Source organism: Balaenoptera borealis (genome assembly GCF_965194805.1).
Source record: "Balaenoptera borealis genome assembly, chromosome: 11".
Classification (NCBI taxonomy): domain Eukaryota; kingdom Metazoa; phylum Chordata; class Mammalia; order Artiodactyla; family Balaenopteridae; genus Balaenoptera; species Balaenoptera borealis.
The window spans coordinates 16920126-16942862 of record NC_138868.1 but is presented as its reverse complement, the minus strand read 5'-3'; the positions used below and the strand labels follow the sequence as shown (position 1 = coordinate 16942862).

Here is a 22737-nt window from a genome sequence, read left to right as displayed (position 1 = left end):
GGCCAGAGCGGACACTGTAGTGTCCAGTGCATGCTCTGCCGTCTGCGGTGCCCCTGACTGGCTCCTCTGCTGGCACGCCTTTGCCCCCACTCCTCTGCAAGTCTCCTCTCCACATCTCCTCCCTGCCCCATTCGCTCCGGAGCCTGCAGCCCCTGCCCATCTTTCAGGGCTTCAGCCTCATTTCACCTGCCCTGGGAAACCTTATCTTGGCCGCTGGGCACTTGTGGTTACACCTTCCCTTCTGCTCTCTTATTCCTTGTTATATACCTCTGCCTGATACTCTCTGGCCCAGGACTCCCTCCACTCCAGTGTATTCTTGAGAACAGACTTTTTATCGTGTTTGTCTCTGTGTTGCTAATGGCACGTGTAATGCGGGGCACACCAGAGACCTGCCATTTGCTGGCATCACAGAGGACCCTGGCTATGCATGGCCATGCTTGGTGGTACACAGTCCTCTGTTTTTAAGGCCTTTTGAGCTTCTTCTGTTGCTCCCATATGCCTCTGGTCTTGAATTTTCAAACTCTATATCTAGAGGGTTTCCAAGCTAATGCTATGATGCCAAAATTCAGTTTCTTCTAATCTTTGGAAGGCAAGTGCTCTTCTTAGGTCTACCTCCATATGAAGATACAACAGATTGCTCTTTTGGGAGAGGAAGAGAGTATGGTTTTCAAATCCCAGCTCGTTTTATATTAATTCCTTGTTAATATTTTTTTCTTTGCTTTTTTCTCTCCCCATCTTTCCCTCAACTTCTTTCCTGTAATTTTGTAAGCGCATTTAAAATTTTCTTCATGAATTCAAATTTGCTAATATGTAAGCATTTCCTGGAAACACAAATAAATAGTAGCAACAAGATGTGCTATAAACGTCCTAGAGGTGAATTTTGACTCTGTTGATGTTTGAATAGAGGATAAGAAGTACATTCTTGTAAGTCTCATGGAAAGTGTGCTCTGTTGGTGAGAACGATCTGTTCTCATTGTTACCCTATAACTAAAACCCAGTCAAAATTATGCCTCTTTCAAAGGGCCAAATCCAAAGTGCTCTGACTGGCTAGTTGGTGGGCCCCAGTACTGGGCTCTGTCTCTTAATGCTAAGCAAGTAAGAAATAGCTGAAACTAAGATGACATCCTAAAACTATACTCCTTGAACTCTTATTCTGTAAAACTTTCACAGGCTGCCTTGTTTTTTTTAAACTTTTTATTTGGAAATAATTTCAAATCTATAGAAAGCTTGTAAAAATAAGAATAGTATAAAGAACACCCCAATACTCTTTACGCAGATTCACTTATTGTTAACATTTTACTCCATTTGTTTTATCATTGGGAAGTGAGTTGCATATATCATGTTCCTTTACCTCCAAATCCTTTGGTGTGTATTTCCAAAGAATAAGGATATCCTTATAAATAATCACAATATAGTTACCAACTTTAGAATTAACATTGATGTAGTATTTTTATCTAACCTACCATCTGTATTCTAATTTCTGACCTCATAGTATTCTTTTTTTTTTTTTTTTTTTTTGGCCACACTGCACGGGTTGTGGGATCTCAGTTCCCTGACCAGGGGTTGAACCCGGGCCACAACAGTGAAAGCCCAGAATCCTAACCACTAGCCCACCAGGGAACTCCCCCTCATAGTATTCTTTATAGCATTTTTTACCCTCCTGTAAAGAGTTCAGTCTAGGACCAGGTATTATATAGTTTTCCTGTCTCTTTAGTTTCCTTTAATCTGGAATACATCCATAGCCTTTCTTTGTCTTTTATGACGTGAACATTTTTGAAGAGGACAGTACTCCTCTGCTCTTTTTAATCAAACATTTCTCACTTGGGGTTTCTCTGATGCTTCCTCGTGGTTAGATTCAGGTTATGCTTTCCTGGCCAAAATGACATCTGTGACATTGTGTCCTTCTCAGGGCATCACATCCAGAGACACACGATATCCGTCTGCCCCTTATTGCTGATGTTGACTTCGACCCTTCAGTCAAGGAGTTACCCAGTTTCTCTGCTGTAGCGTTACTGTTTTTTTCCCTTGCACTGATAAGCAGTCTGTGGGGAGACACTTTGAAAACCGTGCAGATGTCCTGCCCCCTCTCACAGTTTCCCCTAGATTTAGCATCCAGCAATGAATGGCTCTTCACAAACCTGCCTTATGAAGAGCTTTTTGATGCTGAAGAATTCATGAAGCCCTGCCCGGATATTTACCCATTTCAAAGTAAGAAGTCTTAGCTCCCTCAGTCCAGGCTGTGGTTTTATGCAGACCACATTGATTACTGGTGTGCTTAGAGGCGGTGAGGAAAGGATGCTGGGCGTAGAGACAGCAGACCAAGGTTTTAGTTCTGGTATCACCCCTCAGTGGTCTAACCCGCAGAAAGCTGCTTCATTACCTTGAGACTCAGCCTCCCCCTGTAGCAGGTGGGGACACGTGATAATGCATATATAAATAAAAACTGGAAACTCTGAAACATCAGCATGAAGTAAGGAAAGAAACTTGCATTTATTGACTATCTACAATATGCCCCATGTCTTCACCTATTTTGTTATCTCATTTAAGATAGATGTTAACCTAGTCCCATTTTACAGACAGAAAGCCAAGAATCAAGAGGAATCATGTAACTTGCCTAAGGTCAGTGAGTGCCTGCCACTGGCCAGCTCTTCAGCCAGGCAGGGAGAAGCAAGTGAATAAGACACGGTTCTGACCTCAGGGCACTCACAGAGAGAGACAGATACTTAAACACATTACAATGACAAGGGATAGTAAGTCCAAAACCAGAGGTGTATGTTTTGTTCCACGTTTCTTCAGTCAAGAAATGCTGAGAGGGAACTACTAGGGAGGTGGGGATGCAATAGCAAAAAGACAGATGAAGTCCCTGCTGTGGCAGAGTTTATATTTAGTGGGAAGGAGACAGACAATAGCAAGCAAGCAAACACATGAATGTGATTATTTTACATAGTGATCCGCTCTACGAAGAACCTAAAGAAGGCTGCTGTGTTGTGGGCAGGTGTGGGGAATTTAGCCATCCGGATTGGCCGTGAGGGTTTGAATAACGCCGTGATCTGTGCTCTTTCTGCCGTGCCCTCCTGCTCCTCCCCGGGTGTTACTCTGCACCATAGTTTCCTTCCTTGGAGCTGCGAAGCCAGGTCTCTGGAAATGCTGTCAACAAGGAGATCATTTGCTAACTGAAACCATCGTATGAGGTTTAGTTTACCTGACCTTTTACCAGAGGCAAGGTGAGGACACAGGTGGAGACCCCCCCCCCAGACCCAGAGAAGGCGGATGTAGGTTTCAGCCGGTCTGGCCTGAAAACGAAGGGGGCTTCTTACTCTTAGCACAAAGATTACAAAAGAATATTCCATTTAAATGTGAATTTACCACAATGGAGAAATTCTCTGGGCCCCATTCTCTTCAAGTCCTACCTTCCAATGCTTTGTTGCTCTCTTGTGATGAGGGTTGGTGGTTTTGTTAATTTGGTTAAAAATGTAGTTTTTAGTCAGAATAAATTTAGAAAACAAATCGGACAAATTGAGATGAGGGAGCAAACAATTCCAGTTTATTTTGTTAATGAAAGAAGATATTCCTCGTTTATATTTTGTTAAAACATTTTATCGCTTAGAGTAATCATACAGATCTACTGGGCTTCAAAGAGCTAGAAAGCTAAACAGAAAAATTCGTGTCGGGACTGAAAACATAAGTCCTCATCCATCTTTCTTGTTAATTGCCAATGGCAGTAAAAGAAGGTAATGGCATGTGTCTTTAGTGCAAATGGAGTCTAAATACAGAGAACTATAAAGCAACAGAAAGATTCTCACAGGAAATACTCATATCTAGTCAACTGCACCAACTTTGAGAAATGGCTGAAGAATAGTAAAATTAGTCCTGTTGGGATCATTGGACCCAGACCCCTTCCAACTAGGTGAATCCTCATTTTTGTCAGTGATAATGGCTTTTTTCCTTGGCCTTTTACAGCAGTGTTACACCACAAGAACTAAAAACCTAAGGTGTCCTTTAGTCCTTCAAACCACATTAAATCTGTATCCAGAAAGGACTCAGATATCCAGGTGGTTACCACAGTCGTTTTCTATAGAAAATGATGTTCTTACCCCTCTTACAGGATATAAAAACTCAGCCAAGTTTTTCTTTCTAAATCCATTCTGAAAATTATAAATATTAGAAAACTTAGAAAAGAATTCTAATACATACCAGAGTTTAAATCTCACACTCTTTAACTGACAATCTTTTTTTCAATCCTCATAATAATACAATAGGGAAGATGCTATATCCACCAAGGAAGAAAATAAAGCTCAGTATTTTGCTCAAGATCTCACGACTAGTAAGTGGTCAAGTGGAATTTGAATCCAAGTCTGTCTGATTTCAAAGCTGAAGTTTTCTCCCCCTCCCCGTATCCAGCTTATTCTTTCTCTTACACCCCAAATTCAGTCCATCAGGGAATCTCACTGACTTTAGTTGACCCTTTAAACACATCCACTGTCTGACCACTTCTCATGACTGCCACCGTGATCTCTTGCCCTGGTTGCCCTGGACCTTTCGCAGTATCTTCCTATGTGGCCTCCCTACTCCCACCCCTGCTTATAGTGCCACCCCCCCGCCCCCCACCCAGTCTCTGATCTCTTTAAAGCATAATCCAGGTCATCTTACTCCTCTGCTGAAAATTCTCCTGTGGCTTTTCATCTCTTTCAGAGTAAAACCATGAGTTCTTGTGACCCACCATGTTCTGACTGCAGATGTTCCACATTATCGTGTGCCCCCCCACACACACCCCGCTATTTCTCTGGCCTCCTTGCAGTCCTCAAACCCTCTGAGCACACTCACACCTCAGGCCCTTTGCACTTGCTCTTCTTTCAGTCTAAGGCTCTTTATCCAGCTATCTTTTTGGCTTGCTCTCTCCCTTCACTGAGATCTTTGCTTATGTGTGACCACATCACATACATGTCACCGTTGTCCCAGAGGCCTTCCTTGATTACCTGCAGGAACAGCCTCCATCACCTCCACCCTTTACTCAGGTTTATTTTCCTTCTTCCTTTTTATCATCACCTGCCAATATTGTAGACATTCTTTTAACCATTTGTTTGTAGGCTGTGTGCACCAGCCCCCCGTTCCCCCCACTAAAATGTAAGCTCAGTAAGATCAGGGACTTTGTCTTTGTTCATAACTGTATTCCGAGTGCCTAAAACAGTGTTCTAGTAGGCGCTCAGGAAATACTTGTTAAATACATGCTGTTTTGTGAGATAACACTGTTTTCCCTTTTGTCCTTTGAATATTAGCATACGAATTCCACATATTTGGAGGTAGGTCATTTGTAAGATTATCAGCCAGCCAGTGTTGATCAAGGATTTTTTTGTGTAGAGCACAACATTTTAACTCCTTCATTTTGGGCTTAGGTGCTAAGGTTTATACCTAATGTTACTGTGGGGCTTTTGCTCATTGCCATGTTATCAGGGATCTCTGTTCCATCAGAATGATTCCTTTTTCCTAACATTTTCTAGTAAGGCCAAGGGTTTCTACCAGTGAGATAATCAAGGGCCCTTTTGTGGAAATGCTGATCTTGTGGTCTGCAAGTGAAATAATACAAACTCCAAAACTAGGCTCTATGCATACAGTTACTCAGATTTTCTGGAGGATATCAGATCCTGAAATGGAGGAGGAATACACAGACTTAAGGAGAAAAGATTCCCTGAAATGCCTCATAGGAGCCTCAGCCTCTGCCTTAAGAATATGTGCTGACTTCACTGGTGAACTTAGTGCTCATAAAAGGCAGATTAGACCCCGTCTTGAGAATTCCATGTTGTGTAAGTAGACTGGAGCCTGGCGTTCTCTGGACCCGTGTGTCCCAAAGCGTGGGTGTGAGTTGTCCTAGTCCTTTTTAAATTTGAGAAGGCATGTTTAGTACACAGATGACAACATGAAAGATGTGCACTACATGAAGTTAGAAGGTTCAGTGTTTGATTCTTGAATATCTGCCATGCAGCCCTGGGCATCCGTCTTTCTCTTGTTCTGTGACATTAAGTTGTAATAACCTTCTTATTCCTGAATCGAGGCCCTCTAAACTGTTCCCTAAAGACCAGATACCTCAGCAAGCTACTCAGTGGGTGAGAAAAAAGGATACCAAGTTTGTTTCCAGGGATTTTTTTCAATAGGCTGAGCAAGGACAAAAAAAGCTTTGCTTTATGGGCTGGTTAATTATTTTCAGTTTGGGATTCTAAGTGCAAAGACCAGGGCACTTGCCTGCATGGGTAGCTGTCAAGGTTCACACTGTTTCCAAGCTGGCAATATTTATAATGGCAAATTGTTGAGCATAAGAAACTTTTAAAAATTTGTTCTGCCCAAAATACCCCCTACGAAAGTATGGGTATCTTCTTGACCTGTTCACTGTAATGTTTCCTTGCGTAGACAGGAAAAGTGGATTAATTATCATTTATTGGGTTTTTGTTTAACTGTTTAAGGATGTACCTAGATGACATTTTGACATATAAGATAAAGATACTTCTTTACTTTTACATAACTTGAAATTCTCCTTTACTTTTACATAACTTGAAATTCTCCTTCTTTTTAAATTCTGAGTAACTAAGACCTGTAAGTTTGCCTTCGTTTAGATAGATAATCTTGCTTAAGCTCTAGAATATCTAAAATTGTGGTTTAAACTCTCATATTATATTGTCAACTTCCTCCTGTCATTAATTTTCTGGGCAGCAGCAGTAGAAAGGGACCCCAGTACTATATTCAGTGCTGTCCATAATGAAGTGTTCTGTTGCTAATTCATTCAGTAGATCTTCTTAGCACTCCTACTACATGCTAGGCAATGGCAATGGCTAAGCATTGGCAATATAATGGTGAATAAGACTGTGTCGTCACAGAGCTTATGCTCTAGAAATCGATAGTGTCGGTGATTGGATTTCGTTTTCTGTACCGTTTAGCCTTCCTTCTGCCACTGCTTCACACATTTCCAATGTCTGAACCATGCTGGCTGAACTACTGTAGTTCCATGAGGACATCCTGCTCTGTCTCCTTTTCTTTGCCCCTGCTGTTCCCATTACAAAATGTTTTTCCCTTATGTGTTTACCTGGCAAATTCCTCCACATTATTAAGACTTAGCCCAAAAGTTATTTCATCTCTGAATCCTTTCCATCCTCTGCTAGGCCATGTTAACTGCTTTGATTTTAAACCATTGTAGAAATAAATACCCTTTCCAGAATAGAATGTACATGCGTCTGTTGTCCCCACCTCAAGAGCCAGGACCTTCTCTAGACTAGCTGGATGGTTTAGCCGAATGATGAGTTTGTTAACTTGTGGCACCATCAAGTGGTTCAGCCAAGCAGTGCGACTTCATTCTTCTGCAAAATCAGAACAGTCCGATTTATGCCACATAGAGAGGGAGGGGGGATTAGAATACCTAATTATGTAATTGGAAGGTATAATGAGTGGACCACCTTTATGTTGAGAAGCTCAATACTCTACAGTACTCTTGGCAGGCTTGTGATCAATATACGGGAAGGTTTTTGTTTTGTTTTGTTTTTTAATCTTTATTTTTAATTTTTTTAACTTTATTTATTTATGGCTGTGTTGGGTCTTCGCCTCTGTGCGAGGGCCTTCTCCAGTTGCGGCAAGCGGGGGCCACTCTTCATCGCGGTGCGCGGGCCTCTCACTATCGCGGCCTCTCCCGTTGCGGAGCACAGGCTCCAGACGCGCAGGCTCAGTAATTGTGGCTCACGGGCCCAGCCGCTCCGCGGCACGTGGGATCTTCCTAGACCAGGGCTCAAACCTGTGACCCCTGCATTGGCAGGCAGATTCTCAACCACTGCGCCACCAGGGAAGCCCCTAATCTTTATTTTTTTTGTAACCAGGAAACCTGGCTCATAGAGATGTGATGGGGTTTGCTTATGGCCCTTCACTGTTGGAGTCAGAGTATATGCATACACTCTCTTTGCTTTGTTTGCTGCTCAGCTTGAACAAACTTTTCTTTCCCTACCCATTGGCAGAGCCTCATGAGCTCTGCATTTCATATTGTGTGTTAGTCTGGGATCTCTCTTTGGTTTGTGCTCTCATATACTGGATCCTTGCAGCAACATGGGTTTAAAAATAAAGACCTGCTTGACAAAAAAAAAAAATTTGCTTTTTAAGTGAGGAATAAGTGTAGAGTAATAATTCCAATACACAAATTCTCGAAAACCAAAAGTCACCTAATCAAAGTTGGCCCAGGTATTGAAGTACTTTGGGGAAGTTAGTTTACTTAGTGTGGGTTTGTGGCTGCAGGGACTAAGAGGAGAAAGTTGGAGAGTAACAGTGGTTAGGCCCTTGGGTTCATGGTTCTAACAGGGGGGCTGAAGTTTCAGCTCACCTGTTAAGGAGGGTGACTTATACTTGGGAATGGGAAAAATACAAAATAAAACAAAAGAGATATGGGAACTCCTCAGCTCTTGGCAGGAAGAAAATCTATAGTTTGGAGCACATCTCAATTTTATTTCTGCCTTTAGTAATGAAGTTTTTGATTTTGACCACCATGTGTTGAAACAGATCCTCTTCCTTAATAGAAGTTTCATTGTAATTTATACCCTTTCCTTTCATACATGTCAGATAAACAGAATACATTCACTCCTTGGTGTACAACCATGCCCAAGTAATTTCAAACTATAGAAGGAACCGCTTGTCATGACTCAGGAGTCGTTGTAATAGGGTTTCCTTGCATTCTGTGTTGAAGCATATACAAAATATAGCAAGCATAAGAAATAACAGCTCCCCTAACCTAAAAGGTAATGTCCAGCTTTGTCATCCCACACCACTTCTGTCAAGTGTCTGTTAGTTACCCAAGCTGTTTCCATACTGTTATCCCGTCTCCCCCCAACAAAGAAAAAAGAAAAAAAGAGGTGGTCCTATCTTATCAATAGCAAAGTTTATAAAACTCAGAGGAGAATGGTAAGAAACTAGGGAAGAAAAGTGGTAGCCCAAAGCTGAGAACATGAAATGTTTATTTTAGAGGGACCAAAGCTGATAGAACAAGTTTAATAACCATAAAGTATGGAGAAAATTATTGTTATCTCTTTAGGGGCATAAAATGTCAAAAATCTCCTATGTGGTGGTTCTGTAACTATGTTGTTTAGTCAGAGTAGAAAGCATCCGGCCCCAAATCTCTGCTATATAGATTTGTTTAATGCCTTCTTTTTAAAGACTCGAAAAGGTATGTTATGTTTCTGCTTATTTTTAATACTTTCTCTAGTCTCAAACTCTGTTGTATTGACAGATTGTTTTTTTACAACTTGTTTTATGCTGTTGTTTGTTCTATCAAGGTAGCTTTTAGATAGCTGCTTCTCTTTTCTTCTCTCTCTCTAAAGATACAAACTTTAGATTTTTTTCAGAATGTTTCTGCCACTAAGAGCAATCAAGCATCAGTGTGAATTGAGTTTGTGGCCTTCCTAATCAGTGGCATGGTTTTTTTGGGGGGTGTATGTTGCCATTCTAGAGTGTCCTGCCCTACTATGTAGCTACGAAACTGGCTAAAATTCGAAAGCCAACTTTGGATAAGCCCTCTTCAGAGACGTTTGTGAAGTCTGCCATTAAAACCGTCGGTGTGCAATCCCGAACCAACGGATACCTGATCCATTCTCTTATGGTATGTAGATTTTTAAGTTCCAAATCAGTACTTTGGTTTGGGGTTTTCTTTCCCATCGAGTCACAAAATAGGATGTGGTATATTAGCATATATACATTGTCTACACTTACTAGCAAGGCATCTGTTTTCAACTGTATACCCAAGAACTGTAAAATCTACCTATAAATAAAACAACAATATAGTAACACATAAGATCATATGTTTCAAATGAGTTCAAATTGTAAGCCTTAATTGCATATCTCCCCATTTCTTTCCCTAGGCCTCAGTAATCTCAAGCCTGCCTTCCTGGTTGTATTTTAAAGTGACCATGAATTTAGGCAACTCCACCCGGGCTCGCTATCTGAAGAAAATTAAGAAGAACTAAGCATTGGTAACTGTGTTGAGTAACTTGACCAGATGTTCCAGCCTAGGCATGTTTGCTGCAAGGCACCCACCATCTCCAAGTCTTCAGTTGTCATGTTAATTAACAGTTACTGATAAAGCTAAATGTCATAATTGAGAGGAAAGCAGAGTTGCTTTCAGGAGTTCCTGACATATATTCTGGATGCTGCCAGGAGTTATTTTGAAATGTAACATAAATGCCCCTATCAAATAGATACAGAACTAACATTAGCAAGAACTGCTTACTAGGAAGGAACACAATTACAACAAATCGCTGAATGATAGAGTCGGATGTAAGGCTTAAGAGTTTCATCTGGTCCAAAATGCCAGTGATGATTATGCTTGTATTTTCTCTGAAACATACTTTAAAAAGTAATGGCCAGCTATCCTTTTTTGTTTTTAACACTTTGAGGGAGTGGGGATTAATTGATTTACTTATGGGAGGACACACTGCAATTTGCATAGCACTCTGTAAGGTTTTCTAAAAGTATGTCCTGGTTTGTACATTTATATGGAACTTTCCTTTCTCAAGGGTAGCTAATGACGTAAAAATAATGATGAAATACAGAGTTATTTTTGACACATGCCCACTAAAATATGCTTTCCTCTAATACGTATGCCTCCTCAGTTTAAATGTGTGTAAATACTGAATGCTATATGGTATGATTTATAAAGGTAAACGGGCCAAAATGTACATTGATGGGCAGCCCCTTCAGTGCCACTAAAACCCTGACCCAGCAAGGTGGCCTGCTTGGACCCCAGCTTCTTTGTTTCTGCACTGCACCAATACTGCTCACATATGTGACACCAGGCTACTCCTAGAGCAATGATGATATTAGAGTAGTGGCGTTATACTTTTAAATAGGTACCCTATAGATATTGATACAATTAGTTTTAATAAAAGATGTTATAACCATGGTGTTGATTGAAAATACATTCCTTTGGTGCTTGAAATTAAGCCCATTTTTGCACTGGTTTAATATAAATTAAGACTTACTTTTATTCTGCTACATAACTTGTTTGGGGAACTTGCTAAGAAATTAATTCAATGTTGTGAAACATGCAACACAGAAGGTAGGTCTTTACCTAGGCTATGGTTCCCAGGCTCTGAGATTTAAGCACCAGGAAATCTGCAGATAAATAAATAAAATTTTTAATTGGGACATTTAAGTGTTTCTAGCTTTTAAACTTGCCAGCTAAGGACATAAAACAAAAACAGAAAAACCCAAATTACCGTCTGCTATTGGCATTATTATATAAAAGAAAAGACATTTTAGCATTCCCAAAATAGGAAGAACATAATCTCAGAATAAAGAATAGTCATTTAAATTGAATAAATTTAGCTTTACGAAAAACACATTGCCTTTCTCTCTCTCTCATTTTGTTGTAGAAATGGTGAAATCACAATAACCTGGGCAATATATTATTTGCTTTCACACATTTGTTGGTTAATTGTTGTGGTGGTGGTTTTTGCTGGACAGTTGGTAGAGAGGGGGAGGGATTGGTTTGCAAGTATACAAAATACTTCGCCTTTTATCCCGTCTAGAATATAGTTGTAATCTGGCTAGGAAATCCCTTAGCAATCTCAAAACTTCTGAGCTATGGCTTTGACTGCTTCAACTTAGCAAGTGTCCTCTTGTATTTGACACTCAAGGTTGAAGATGATGACATGAAAATCTGTGTTTCCAGGCACATGAAAGAAAAATTATACTAAAAGAGCAACCAATGTTCTCAAAAACCTTGAAGCATAATTTTTAGACTTAACTTTATATTGACTTGATTTTATAGTCTGATGTGTGCTAGATAAGGTTTGAACTCAAAGAGCAGAGTAGAAGATTAGTATTGATTATTACTGTAGAATCAGCTCTCCTCACAACATAGAAAACTGCATTTTAATTTATTGTTCTTTCATTGTCCTTTCAGTACAATAGCATGGGGGAGGGAGGCCAGGAGAGGAATTGCCCTGCACACAGAATGATGTGTGCCATTTTGATTTGTCCTTATGTCAGGCCCATGTGCACTGGCAATAAATAAAGATGATATTGGTCTCCATTTCCTCAAATGTGGTCCTGCCTTAAAGAGATGAATTCTGAGTTCTCACTTGATATTTATTGCATCAAAATACAATAGAAGTGAACTTTATATAGAGTGAACATCAGTGCCAATACCAATACAAATGGTGCTGATTCAGTGTAAAAGAGGAGATTTATTGTGATAATAATACCTTATGAGAATGAAATGAGCTTAAGTAGTACTATAATTTCTGAAGTCTATTGATACCAAAAATTACCTGATATTTTGGTGGTCCTGGATTTTGCTACTTTGCTCTGTAGTTTACCAGTATCAAAACAAATGATCAAAGCTTTTTATTTAATATGTTAGAAACTAATTAATTAAAGAAATTTTAAGGTCTCACTACTTTGTGACTTTCGAATATTTTTAGATTAGCATATTTATGTTACTCCTGATGCAAAACATACAAATATAGACAGAATTAAAATTCCCTTGTGGAAATGTAATTCTTTCTATTGAGATTTATATGGAAACATCTAGAAATGGAACACTGTCTAGCATGAACACAAACTTAATAGACGAAAAAATTTTTAATGTGATAAACAGCATATTACAACTTTGACCACTCTCCTTTACCTGTGTCACTGAAAAGCAAGCAAAATGGGTACTACAAACGGTACTCCTAAAAGGATATAAAGCCAGCTTGTCTTCCTTGTTAACAAAAGCTTCTAGACAAACTGATGTGTGCGTTTATTGAATGCCAACCATGTCCATTTACGCTTCTGGATGCTGGAGAAACTACAATGAACAAAGCAGACAAAAAATTCTTAACCCCAGTTGAGCTTACACTTGAACAGAATGTGGGGCAGGGGAGGGACCTGGGGAGGGAGCAAATGAGGGACAGGTAATAAACAAAAGGAATAATAATGTGGTGTAAGTGCTATATGCTGTGGGGAAAAATGAAGCAGGGTAAGTAGGATGGGGAATCAATGTTTGTTGGGGTAGGGGTGGGAGGCTTGTGACGTTAAATAAGGTACTCATGGCAGACCCAGAGAGAGGTGGCATTGGAACCATCTTGAGCAAGACTTTTACCTCCCTGAGGGAAGAGCATTTCAGGCAGACCAGCCTGTGCAAAGAGCCCAAGGAGAGAGCATACCTGGTATGTTCCAAGAATAGCTAGGAATACATACATATTGAAGCAAGTACTAGGTGAGCTATTTCTGGAAGATTTCAGAGATCTTGCTTTAGTTTAGTTATGACTTTCTAGTATTAAATCACCTTTACATTCTTGACCTTATTTCACTATCTTTATTTACTGTGGAATTCAGTTTGCTGGTACTTTAGTTAGAATTTCTGCATCTATATTTAAGAAATGGGCTTACAGTCTTTCTCATACTTGTCTGGTTTTCATATCAAGATTATAACTTCATTAAATGAGCTGGGGAGTGCTACCTATTTTATTTACTGTGCTCTAGAAGAATCTGTAAAAGATTGGGACAGACTTTTCTTTGAAAGCTTATAAAACAATCTGGTCCTAGTATTTATTTGTGGCAAGATTTTTAACTACTTATTATGTTGCTTTAAAAATAATAAGACTACTCAGGGTTTCTATTTTTTCTCGAGTCAATTTTGAAAAAAAAGTTTTGTTTTAAGCATATACTCATTTTTTTCCCCAAATTTATTAGCATAAAGTAACTTGAGGAACTTTCTTTTTAAACCTCTGCTAGATATATACCTATTTCCTTTCCCAGTATTGTTTCTGTCTTCTCACTTTCTTTTCCTTGACCATTTTGCCAGAAGTTTGTCTATTTTATTAGTTTTTAAAGAACCAACTTTTGGCTTTGTTGATCCTCTCTGCCTTTTTCTTTTCATGCTCTCCTTCTTTCTGGAGGTTTATTCTGTTATTTTTCTTTCATAAATTGGACATTTAATTCATTCATGTTCAATGTTTTTTTTACTCTGAAATAAACATCTAAGGCTCTAAGTTTATCTTTTACTACATCCCACAATTTGTGTGTTTGTGTGTGTGCACAAATATGTATGTACACAAATGTATTCTCAGTGCTAATATTAAAAAATTTAAATTATGATTTCTATGAGCTATGAATTTTTTGTTTTTAAAAGCACAAATTTAAGTTTTTGTAAATGTATTTCCTTTAAAAAACTTATATTCGTGTCACCATTAATAAGACAATTTTATATTACGTGCATTCTGATATGATGGACTGAAGATACAACATCACTTATGTGGTATTCCTGGCAAAAATGTATAAACTGAACATAATCAAGAAGAAATATTTTTGGGGCTTCCCTGGTGGCGCAGTGGTTAAGAATCCGCCTGCCAATGCAGGGGACACGGGTTTGAGCCCTGGTCTGGGAAGATCCCACATGCCGCAGAGCAACTAAGCCCACGCGCCACAACTACTGAAGCCTGTGCGCCTAAAGCCCGTGCTCCGCAACAAGAGAAGCCACCGCAGTGAGAAGCCCACACACTGCAACGAAGAGTAGCCCCCGCTTGCCGCAACTAGAGAAAGCCCGCACACAGCAATGAAGACCCAATGCAGCCAAAATAAATATAAATAAAATAAAATTTATTTAAAAAAAATATTTTTTAAAAACTAAATTGAAGGATATTCTACAAAATAACCAGCTTATACTTGTCAAAAGTTTCAGATTAAGACTAAAGAAATGTGACAAATAATGCAAAACACATGATCTTGGATTGGATCCTGGTTAAGAAAAATTGTTTTTTGCTATGAAGGACAATTTTGAGACAATTTGTGAGATTTGAGTATAGATTAGATAATATCATTGTATCAATGGTAATTTCCTGAATTTGATCATTGTACTGTGGTTACTTACGAAAAAGTTTTTTAGGAAATACACACTAGACTATTTAGGGATAATGAGACATTATATATGCAACTTAAACTCAAAAGTTTCAGAAAAAAGTATGTATATAGAAAATGATAAAGCAAATGTGTTAATATGTTAACATTTGGAGAATCTAGGTGAAGGGTACATGGGAATTTGTGCTGTTTTGCAAATTTCCTGTATTTCTGAAGTTATTTCAAAATAAAAAGTTAAATCTTTTGTTACTGATTTCTAAATAATTGCACTGTAGTCAAAGAACATGTGAATATGACATAGCTTGGGCAGGTTATAACCTTTCTCCACCTCAGTTTTGCCTTCTGAAAATGGGAATAATAGCTCCTATCTCATAGATTGTTGAGAGCATAAATTAATATTTTAAAAGTGCTCAGAATCCAGCACAGCATAAGGTAAATATATATATATATATATATATATATATATATATATATATATATATATATATATATATATATATGATATATATGAGATAAATAATGGTCCCCAAAGGTATCAGGTCCTAATCCCTGTACCTGTAAATGTTACCTTATATGGAAAAAGACCCTTGCAAATGTGATTAAGTTAGGGATCTTGAGATGAGATTTTCTTAGGTTATCCAGATGGGCCCTAAATGGAATCACAATATTCTTAATAAGAGTGAAGCAGAGAAAGATTACAGCCAGAAGAGGAGAAAGCAATGTGACCACAGAGGCAGAGACGAGTATTGCAGCCATAAGCCAAGGAATGTCATCAGCCACCAAAAGCTGTTAGGGGCCAGGAATGGATTCTCCCCTAAAGGTTCTGGAGGATGCAGAGCTCAGCCAACACTTTGATTTGGACTAGTAACAATTTGGACTTCTGGCCTCCTGAACTGTGAGAGGATAGTCTTATTTTAAGCCACTGGGTTTGTTACAGCAGCCATAGGAAACTTATACAAATGTAAGCTTTTTATTATTACCTTTTCTTAGAAGTTTTTTTGAGACATGTCTTGGTACAGCCAATTTTTTTAATGTGCCATATGTGCTTAAGAAGAATGTTTATTTTCTAATTGTTATTTTTCAATATATGTCCTTTAAGTCATTTGTTAATTGTATGCAGATCTTCCATCTGTTTATTAACTTTTGTCTGCCTGACCTGTCAATAATTGAGAGAAGTGTTTTGAATTCTCTCACTGTAATGACAGATTTGTCAAATTCCCCTATTTTATCATTTTTACTTTATACATTTTGAGGCTGTCTTTTTAGGCAAATAAAGTTTAGAATTATGTCTTCCTGGTGAGTTGAACTTTTTTTTGTCATGTACTGACATCCTTATTGCTAATGCTTTTTGCCTTAAAATCTGTTTTCTGTGATATCAACTTAGCTACCTTTGCTTTATTTTGGTTAGTATTTAGTAGTATATATTTTTCAATTATTTTCCCTTCTATCTTTCTACGTATTTGTGTCTCGTAAGCCAAGTAAACCTGGATTGGGGGTGGGGGATTGTTTTTTAATTTGGTAATCTCTGCTTTTTACAGGCAAGTTTATTCCATTTACATTTATTATGATTCTTAAAATATGAAGACTTATATCATGCTATTTTGTGCTATTTGTTTCTCTCTTTTATGCTGCTTCTCACTTTTTGATTGGCTCAATTTTTCTTTTTTTAAAACTCCATTTCCCCCCTGTACTAGTTTGGAAGTTTTACACTATATTTTCCTTGTCTTTACTCCTGAACATTTTCAGTGCATATGCAATACAATTTAAAGTTGTCTGGAATCATAACCCCTTCTTTAATAATATATGGTCTTTAGAACATTATTATTCTGATCAACCCTTTCCTGACTTAACATGCTTTTGTGGACCAGTATTTTGTTTTTTTTTTAACTCTATAAATTGTGTTTTCATTATTTTATACAAACATGTTGGCATAAAATAAATTACATGTTTATCACTTTGCACACCTCTTGCATCTCAGACCTTCCCTCTGGTGCATGTCATGGTTTAATTGGCACTATATTTTCCCCTTTGTTGGTGGTATATTTAAAGTAATGGTGTGTACATACCCGGTACGTATTCCTTCCTAGGTCCCAGCTTTATGCAGACGGTCTCTGCTATAACTCCCCTTCACGAACTTTGTCTCCATCCTGTCCCAAGCCACCTACCCCCTCCCCCAGGAATATCCAAGCAGTTGGCCACCCAGGAGTGTATATGTCCCAGCTTACTCATCTCTCTGGACTCATGTTCCCACATTACTCCTGGTCTCAGAGGAAATCTTTATTGCACAGGCCAATTCATTATTGAAAAGCATTTTATCTTTTATTTGTAGGTGTTTTATACCAGATACCCCTCAGGATCTCCAACCTAATTTCTAAAAATGGAAGCTCTATGTGCTTTCACTACATGGAGTCAGATTCTCCTACCTAGTGTACTATTGACTAGCTTATCTCTGAAAAGCCACTGTTCTGCCCCTGAGAGCACAATGGTGCAAGACATGGAATAATCCTTTCAGACTCATACCTTATAAATGTGGTTTCTGCCCAGCAAGTAGTACTAGAAGTATGAAAGCTATAAGGCCACTTTTAACATGCCCAGTTTATCCAGAGTGTTATTCCATGCATAGGAATGATTTAGGCTTACTATGTTTTTTTATTCATGCACCCACCCTGATGCAGGTGTTGGCTGCATTTGACGAGTGGACAAACCAATGGTGGCTGCCAAGCACTACACAACCTATGGAAAAGCTGTAAGTGGAACCTCAGATGAATACTCTATTTAACAGCTATGTTGTCTTTGGTTCTTTCCGGGCAAAAGACAGCCTAGGCACATCAATTTAGCTTTTATGCCTCTTTACATAATGGATTTGCTTCTACAAAGTGGATAATTTATTCCTAAGGCATTAGGGGACTTATTCCACTAATCATTAACTTAATAATTTCAGGTACTTTTAATTTATTCAGTAATAAGTTTTTGTTGACTGTTTTCTGACCAGCATCCTAATCACTTGAAAGAAAACAATCCCTGCCTTAGGACACACCTAAGAAAAAATGGACCAGTATTCTGGTGTCTCTTTAGATCACATAAAGCTTTCACCTTTCTAAAACAAATGGATTTGACAACCATTTCAAAGTATCCTATGAGATGGAAAGTAAGGGAGAAAGGGCGAGTGAGTAATGTTAATCATATACTTCATACCATATATAAATTAACATTTAATGTTTATTATGCCTCTCAAGGCCTGCATGATCTGCCTCTTTTCTACCTCATCTCAAAAAACTCTTTCCCTCACTCTCTATTCCTACAGGAACTGTTTCTCCAATACTCCCCATCAAGTAGTATGGTAGAATGATTGCAAAAATGGCTTCAATACTCTACTCCTCCCAGTATCCATACCCTTTGCAATGTGACTTTACAACAACTCCAATCAAGAGGTGAAGTCTATTTCCCCGCTCCTTGAAACTGAGCTGGCTTGCTTTGGCCAATAAATGAAGAAGTGGTTCTGTACCACTTGCAAGCCTAGGCCTGGAGAGGTCTTGTGTGTTTGCACACACCTCCCCTGACACCACTATTAGAACATGCCTGGTAAGCTTGTTCAAGGATGAGAGACCACATGGAGCTAAGGGTAGTCTAGACCAGCCAACCACCAGCTGCTAACCCACCATCTGAATTAGATCCAAATCAGAACTCGCAACCAACCTAGGACTCAACATACAATGGGGATATTACTCCACTAGGTTAGGTCCCCCAAGATAGAGTCTCATATAAAATACCACACCTGTAATATCTGTTTTTTAAATGTCTACCTTCCCTGCTAGACTATAACCTCCACGAGGGAAGGAACCAGGTCTGTCTTGATCACAACTTTGTCCCCAGCATCTAGCACAGTGCTAGCTACAGTCAGTACTCATTATTAGTTGATTAAATGTGTATATCAGTGAATGTATGAGCGAATCTTCACACAATCCAATTCCAAGATGAGGAAAACTAAGGTTGGGAGGGCTTTAGTAACTTTTCTGAAGTCACCCACCAAGGAAGTAGTGAGGCTGAGACACAGTTCATACACTTGAAATAATACAGTTCACACAGCTGTGAGGACTGGGTAACTCTAAAGCGGAATCTGCTAAGCCATCTAGATAAAGCCATTAAGAACGACCTATAACCCAGGGTCTGCTGGATTATATTGCTACCAACCCTTCACTTTTGAAGTCACTGAAAGAAACCAGCTATGAGGTCCCAGGAAATGGCTCCACGTATCATTCCAGGAATAGTCCTGCCTTTCTTAATTTGGCTTTCATTCTGCCATGTATTTGTAGAGTAGTCGCATGGTGGCATCATGAGTGGTTCAGTTTTCTCCTTTGTAAATGGAACTAATATTTATATTACCTACAACACAAGGTTGCTCTAAAAATTACATTAGCGTAGGAATGTAAGTAATTGGAACAGCACCTGGCATGCAAGAAGCTCTCAAGAAATGTTAACTAATAATATTACTTGCTACTATTTAGAAACAAGGACATGGAAATGTAGCTTACTCTTTTCAGGGGTAATGTAACTATCAGAACATCTTTGAGCCATATGAATGCTACATACTTTAAAACCTTGACATAACTCCCTGTTTGCCATAAAGGTCTTCACTGATGCCGATAACCTCTAGTGGTCTCTCCTGTCCTGGATTTTTGTCTGCTCTCCACAATTTCACATCCAATTATACTGTTCTTTAATTGCACCTCATATCATTTACACTGTGGTTCAACGGTAGATTTCATCTCTGGCAGCACCTGCAATCATGCTGGGCACTGAACAGGAGGAGCTCCTGTCTGGAGTCTGGGGAAGCATCCTTTCTCCCTCAACAATGTTTAAAGTTGACAGAGGCTTGAAAATCCCCACGCAAACACCCTCCTCCCTCAAGCCAGGAAATGCTAAGCCTTTGGCAGTTGAGACATGAGCTGGGAATTTCTCTATGAAACCTTCACTGAGAACTATTAGCATGATGGCGGTTATTTGCCTTGGATTGGGTTTTCTCAGGAATTCAGCAGCAGGTGATTGAATGTTTGGCAAGAGTCTGGTGTGAAAATCAGCAACTGAAAACAGGCTACAGTGTGTGCCTCACCCAGAATCATTTCTAAGAGCTACCACCACGTAAAGTATCTATCAGTTTTGCCATCCAGGGGATGAGATAACTGTTGGGTGGAAAAGTAACCACCTGAATAAAGCAGGCAGCTGGAAAAGGTAAAGAGATCTCTTGAAGCTTCTTGCAAAATGAAACAAAGCACTGTTAAAAATGCAAATTCCTGGGCCCTGCCCCAGACCTACCGGGGGGCCTGGACTCTTCATATTTACAGGCATCCCCTACGGACTCCAGTGCAGATGGTCTTCTGACTACATGCTGAGAAACGCTGGTTTTAGCTTCCAGATTTGTGCCTACTGGGACTTCAGGAGGGTTGTCTCAGGTGAAGAGAATCAAGAAGGTAGTGCAAGAGTAAAGGGCCAGAGATAATAAGGGTCCAAATCAGAGGCAACCCCACTACCTACAGTTTAAGGCCCGCCCTGGAGCCAGCCACTTGCTACCCATTGCTCCCATCCCTGCTATCACAATCACATTGTAACAGTCAGGACTGAAACAGGAGACAGAAACCATATAGTAATTTGAACAAGGGAAAAAAAATATTAACCATAATAGGGTATTACCTACAAGGGGAAAAAGAAAACTCTGATATACAGAAACAGCAGATATAGAGAGCAGCCACTACCTACCTCTATGTCGAGGCAGAACACGAAGGAAGGCACAAATCTGGAAGCACTCCTACCCATCAGGAAGCACAGACCTGTGCTGTACTTTTTAAGTCGTCTGCTCCAGGTGAGGGTTTCACAGGGTTTTCAAGCAAAGGATGACCAGTCTCCTCAGACACAGGAGGGCAAGCTGCTTCCACTGCCAAGGGAGGCTCAGGGTGACTTGGATGTGCAAGATGGTCAATTTCACCTGGGTCCAAGCAGGTGTTCCCTATTTCAAGGTTTGGGATCCCATTCCTTCCCAGATGATGTCTTAACTTCACAAGAGATGTTAACAAGGCTGTAAATTCAACTAATTCAGCGCACAGAGAGGTGCCAATCACAGCAGGCCACCATGCACTGCAGAGCCAGCTGAGAGAAGCACTCTGGAGTGAGGGGAAAGAGCTCCTTCTCCCTCTAATGTCCCTCCAGCATCCTCTACTGATGAAGCTTAACACCGAGCCAAATGGCAAGAGAGAAATGTTCCAGTATTGCAAGCAGAGCAGAGAAGTATGGGGCTGGGGCTCAGAATCAATAGGCTGGTGACTGGTAACGCACCCCACCTTCATTGTCTCTCCCATGGTCTCTGCTACCGCCCCCTAACAAAAACACAAATACTGCAAATAGAAATGAGGAAACCCAGGATGCCAACACCCATCAAGAACATCTTTCAAAAACTATATACTCACATGTATCTAGGGTGACCAACCATCTCAGTTTGCCCAGGGCCGTTCCAGCTTTAGCACTTAAAGTCCTGCATCCTGGGAAACCCCTCAGTCCCAGAAAAACTGGAACAATTTGTCACCCTACATGCCTCCCAAAGGTTTTCAAACATTCTGTGCATCAGGATCACCTTGGGCACTTGGTAAAAATACAGGTGACTCTGTTAAAACTGTTAAAGGTGATGCAGTTATTTTGGGTGCAAGCAGACCATGGATTGATTTTTAAGCAATGTTCTACTTGGAGGACAATCCAGGACTTCTTTGTTCCCGTTCCCAAACCATAATCATTGAAAAGAAAGAAATGACATCCTTTGGAAGATACAGACAAGGTTCCTGAACCAGAAGCAGACGCTGACAAATTATTAGTTGATGGGGTATGTGGAGGGTAGAGATAAAAATTATAGTCTGGTCTTACCACTTTGTCTCCTTTCAGTTCAGGGATAAATCATTTTCCCTTCAGTGTCACGAAGTATAACAAAGAATAATGGATGCTGTGAAATTAGAGTTGATAGTAGTAACAACATAGGGTCGTTGATGGGGTATACTGAGCTTCCTGCAGGTAAGCACTATATAATAGAAGGTTTATTTTAAAGACTTTCACATAATAACTTGCACAGACATAGCTAATTTAGTGCTACTTTTGCTATTTTCACACTATAAGGTACATGATTTACCATGGCCACTTTAAAGATGTTTCTCAAGAACTCAGATGGGTTGAAGAGAAGACACTTTTAACATTTACTGAGTTTCTATTGCGTTCCAGGCATTGTGCTAAATTCTTTAAATATATTATTTCATTTAATCCTCCCAACAGAAGCTGTGCCCATTTTATAAAGAAGCAGGGTACTCGACCTAGATTATACACCTAGTAAACGATGGTGTATAGACGGAAACCCGGAAACCCAGGTCTCTTCTCTCACGCAAAATTTGTTAGCACTGTAGAGCCGTAACGAATAAGGCGTGGTCCCACGCCCTGGTCTAAGTGCTATGATCGAGGTATGCACAGGCTGCAGTGGCAACACAATGGAGATTCATCTTAGACTCTCAATGGCTTTCAGGATAAAAGTCAAATCCTTTTGCTCAGTACATCAGGACCAGGTTCCCCAACGCCTTCGCCCTTCTGCCAGGCCCGCTGGGTCTCAGTCGCTCTTTCCGCACAGACCAAAGAAGCGGGCTCCTGGACGTCTCTAGTTAGGGGTGTGCGGGGAATGTCCAGAGGGACTTCGGCCTAGTTAATACGTCTTCATTCCCACCTTCGCCATATCCCGGCCCCTCACGGGGCTCCACCGCACCCTCAATCTCTGTGCTCGCCTCGAACACCGGCCCTACCATCTGCACCTTCAGCGAGTCGGCCCTCCAGGCGCGGGGAACGCTGAGCCGCCCGGAT

At 39.9% G+C, this 22737-nt stretch overlaps 1 protein-coding gene and 1 long non-coding RNA gene across 2 annotated transcripts in view; one reads left to right on the top strand and one right to left on the bottom strand.

Moving 5' to 3' along the window:
- HSD17B12 (hydroxysteroid 17-beta dehydrogenase 12) overlaps positions 1-15103 on the top strand; it is a 177529-nt gene extending 162426 nt beyond the window's left edge. Inside the window, exons 10-11 of the mRNA XM_082343843.1 lie at positions 9467-9616; positions 9876-15103. Coding sequence (XP_082199969.1) covers positions 9467-9616; positions 9876-9980 — 255 coding nt within the window. The 3' untranslated portion in view covers positions 9981-15103. The remainder of the gene's footprint in view (positions 1-9466; positions 9617-9875) is intronic.
- The window catches only part of LOC309606604, a 41944-nt gene extending 19258 nt beyond the window's left edge, over positions 1-22686 (bottom strand). Inside the window, exon 1 of the long non-coding RNA XR_014231984.1 lies at positions 20614-22686. This is a non-coding gene — a long non-coding RNA (uncharacterized lncRNA). The remainder of the gene's footprint in view (positions 1-20613) is intronic.
- Positions 22687-22737: the final 51 nt, after the last annotated feature.